The following is a 4,468-nucleotide window of genomic DNA, read 5'->3' on the forward strand; positions in this document are numbered from 1 at the left end:
ATTTTGTTTGATTCGCCTTTAGGCTAGAACCCTCTAGGGAATCACCCTTTTCTAAGAAGTGGGTTCAATTTTAGATTACCCATATCTATAATTAAATCCACCATCTTTAATTTTTTGTATTTTCTTTTATTTTTGAATTTTGTTCGTCATTCTTGATTTTTTTTATTTTTGTTTCTTGATTTTATTCATTTTTCCTTCTCACCTTATTGATCATACTCATTCTTTTTCAAATCCACTCTACTTACACTTTGCACCTATTCACACACCATTTTCACTCTCTCAATCTCTTCACAATCACATTCACTCATCACTCCTACTTGTCACGCACACAACATAAGAACCGATTTTATATTTTCTCCTACAAAACACCTTCCTTGTGGGATCGATATCTTAAATACAATAACTTGACACGGTTGTGCACTTGCAACCTTTTTGGTACATGTTTATGCCGCATCAAGGATTCAGAGGCTTGTTTGGTTATCAGTTGGGAGACTCTGATTTTGTTCTGAGCAGGTATGTCACATTTGACTCTCGGTAGGCGGAGAGTGTTGATCAGGTCATTGGGATATCACAGCGGGTGGAGGATGATGCTGTTTCACATTGGGTAGAGATTACTCCACATATTCCTGATCATACTGTATTGTTTGGGATTCCAGCTAAGGTGACACAGATTAGGAATCATGTTGTTTTGGATACAGATGATGAGTTGGTTGATTCGAGTACAGCTGGTGGACATAGTTCAGATTTGGTTATGGTCGTTGGTTCACCTTAGGAGGAGGTGTTTGGTTTGTTTCGCTTTGTGGCCATTAGGAGAGCTATCAACCACAGATTTGTTGGTGATGTTAGAGAAGGGTTGCGAACTCTTCTAGTTGATTGAGGTCGTTCGTGGCTATTTGGGTGAACTACGTGAAGGCTTGATTCCCTGAGCAATGGGATACGTAGGCAGTCATTTATGATGCAACCGTTAGGAGTAGATACCGACGTTTGGAGTTTGTTCGTATTCTTATTTGGGTTCTCGGCTTATTGTGGATTGAGTCCGTTGTCGTAAATTGTTTTACTTCGTACTGAACGCAACAAGTGAGATATTTGGTGATACGAGTTGTCGTGCGAGCATCTTTGATCGTGGAATTATCAAAGGTGGGTAGAGGAGAAAACAATAAGAACACAAGAATAACTCAGGTTTTGGGTGAAGGAAAATACATTCTCTAGATTATGAGTATGCAATTTACAATCTCTCACAATCTCACTCTAGAATTAAAGAACATGCTCTCCAAATCTCAATTACAATTTTAATCTCTCTTGATTAAACTCTCTGATTGTTTTAAACCCTAAAACAATCACTTATATAGATGTACAAACGTGGATGGAAATTTGGTAAATAACCAGACCCAAAACCAATAGGAATTCGTGTGAACAGAAACCCAAACGAATCAGGAAACCATCGATGAGTCGACTCATGACTGAGATGAGTCGACTCGTCAGAAACTGGACAAAACTCAAAACCAGCGATGAGTCGACTCATGACAGTCATGAGTCGACTCAACCTGATGAGTCGACTCATGACAGTCATGAGTCGACTCAACCTGATGAGTCGACTCATGACTGTTATGAGTCGACTCACAGGCTGAAAACTAGATATTTCGATTCTTCTGCTCGTCGTCTCGTTCCACGCTTCCTCCTGCGTTCCCTTGTACTGTTTGACACCTCTATTCTTATGCTATCATGAGAATCATCTATCCTCAAGCTCCCATGAGGATTGCTAAGTTCCGAAGAGAAGATACACCGTATTATTTGGTTTGGTTGGTGTTGGGTCAGTTTTGGGAAAACTTCGCCTAGGTGAAGAATTGTGAACGTGAGGAGATAATGGGTCACACCCACGTGATGAGATAAGGATCTTGGACGTGTGAGGAGATATTAGGGGCCACACACACGTTCAGGTTTGTGAACGTGGGCAGTTTTTTCGTTTCCTGGCCCACCCGATATTCTGCACTATATATATCTTTAGGTTCCACTTCCTAGGGTTTTGTGCAAAATAGGGGGAGAACGGCGTACAAGTGCAAAAGGGAAAAAGCAGGGGCGAAAAAGGCTATAGCAAGGGAAAAGACGCCGACTTTGAAGAGGAGTTTTGTGCAGTTGTTCTTAGAGTTTGAGCATCCTTTTGAGAGAGAAATTGAGAGCTTGTTTGAGGGTTTTATTTGTGAGACCCTGTGTGATTGTAAACCCTATTTGTATTCTCTTTCTCTCTAATAGTATATCTCCCCCCTCCTTACCCTGTGGACGTAGGCAACTTGCCAAACCACGTAAAAATAGTTTTTCTTGCTGTGATTTGTAATAGCTTGTTAGGTTCCCTTGACAAGTCAGTCCTAGAACTGATGAGAGGAAGAGTGCATATCCCACTTTGTTGAGATATATCACTTTCGGTTCTTGTTTACTTTGTGAAATATGGATTTAGTTGTGATCTTACTCTTTTGTTTCTCTTGTTGTGCACCAGAGGTGCTACCGAAATTTTCGCTGCGCACAACATTATATATGTCATAAAATAAGTGTGGACGTACACATATAATTTTTGTTAGCAGTTTCATTAGGAGCACAACATTCGCAGAAGATATTAATGATTGTTAGTATGCACTGACTACTTTATCTGGCAATTGAGTTTGAATGTGGTGATTCAAAAGAGTCACATGCAAGTCATGTGATTCACTTTTGTCACATGCAAGTCATGTGATTCACTTTTGAAAGTATAGGAACATCTACGTCGACATGTCATTGAGAACAATTTGATAATAAATAATTAAAACTCAGCGGCTAACTTTTGAAGATAAGTCGTATTTCAAATGAAGTTGTCTTCAATGAATAAAATAAAATTATAATCTTGTCCTCCTCTCTACCTCTTTAATCTGTTTCATTTTGAAGACAAGTTATTATTATTGCTTTGCAAATTCACCTGATTCCAGTCGTTATAGAATTAATAAAGATTTGAGGTATAAGATCGTAAACCCTTTCATATTAATTTTATCAACCTCAATTATTCAATATTCACTCGATCTTCACGGATATAACAATGATTGGAACTTCAAGATTGACAAACGCACAATACACGTCACGGATAGAGTTCAATGACCGAACGCAGGCCCAGAGCTGGTGTTATCTTATAGTTGGTAAACCCTGCAGCACCCCCCCCGCCGCCGCCATCGCTTTCTTTAGAAAGAACTGCTTCCTTGCAACGTTTCAATATGCGAACACAGTCCTCATCAGTCCAGTCATGAAGGATCCACTGCATATATATATATATATACACGTGAGATTGAATTGAGGCAAATTTAAAGGGAAAAAAGTATGATAAATGTAGGGGAACCTCACCGATCGAACTCGATCTGAAGTTGTGATGAAAATTGAGATTTACCGCGTTAATTACCTTGAGCAGCACAGCATTAGCCGGGGGGACATGGTCAAACATGTCGCCAGCAATAAACTCTACGGACCCCTTCTCCTTCACTGTGCTCACAACCTGAGGGAGCTCCAAAACAGAGCAATTTATAGCCGGAAAAGCCTCAGCGATAGCCATAGCCGTAGACCCAGTTCCTCCACCGACGTCCACCAACGACTTAAGCCCTTCGAACACATGCTTACAGTCCTTGAGCAGAACCTTCATCAACACCCTCACGTCGCTCGCCATTCCTTCATTGAAAATCTCATTATAGCTCGGGTTACGTTGGGTTACCCCCCATACGTCGCAGCCGTGATGAGCAGAGAAGGGCGTGGCGCCCTCGCCCTCGCTTTTGAACCAGGTGCTCATGGATTGAAACGGCCCCAAAGTAACAGGATGAAGCATCGTCAGTACGAAACCAGATAAGCTTGTCGCACCGGCCTTGCTTGCACCAACAAGAACAATAGAAACTGAGGTGAGAGAGTACGTATTAGCCTCATTTTCGGCGAATATGCCTAAATGAGTAAGCAATCGCATAAGCCGACGAAGGTGAGGCGATTTGGATGGAGATATTGAGAGGGCTGAGAGAAGTTCGGAGAGGGATATTGGCTTTCCATGGAGATGGATAGCATCGGGGATGCCGAGCTCTATGGCACATTTGAGAGACATGGAGTCGATGTGATTGAACATGTGAGTCCATAGCACTGCTTCGGCCCTCATAAACTCATCGCTGCTAATCTTTTCATCTTCTGTGACCTCCATAAGGAATCGATCCAATTGTAATTGTCTATCTCAATGTGTGTCTAGATAACATGTAAGCACCTATAATATATAGTCTCATTCATAAAGCAAGCTAGTGTGAGCACATGCCTTGTTTGTGGATAACAAATCATCATATTATATTATATTATATTATATTATACACTTTGGAAAAAACTTTTCATAATTAATATTATCCTTAATCTTTTTAGATATTACATTCTAGTTTATCCTACTTAATAGTATAAATATTCAAATATTCTAAAGGTAAAATCTTAACCA

The 4,468-nt window shown here is 40.4% G+C and overlaps 1 protein-coding gene across 1 annotated transcript; it reads right to left on the minus strand.

Annotated features, from left to right (window-relative positions):
- Positions 1-2,982: 2,982 nt before the first annotated feature.
- Positions 2,983-4,234, minus strand: LOC109827563 (tabersonine 16-O-methyltransferase-like). The gene is made up of 2 exons (XM_020394567.1): positions 3,416-4,234; positions 2,983-3,274 (listed from the first exon to the last, which is right to left on the minus strand). The coding sequence occupies exons 1-2, from the start codon at positions 4,187-4,189 to the stop codon at positions 3,101-3,103; spliced, it is 948 nt and encodes a 315-aa protein (XP_020250156.1). The 5' UTR covers positions 4,190-4,234; the 3' UTR covers positions 2,983-3,100.
- Between the last annotated feature and the right edge of the window lie 234 nt (positions 4,235-4,468).

This window comes from Asparagus officinalis, unplaced genomic scaffold, assembly GCF_001876935.1.
Source record: "Asparagus officinalis unplaced genomic scaffold, Aspof.V1 AsparagusV1_Un293, whole genome shotgun sequence".
NCBI lineage: Eukaryota > Viridiplantae > Streptophyta > Magnoliopsida > Asparagales > Asparagaceae > Asparagus > Asparagus officinalis.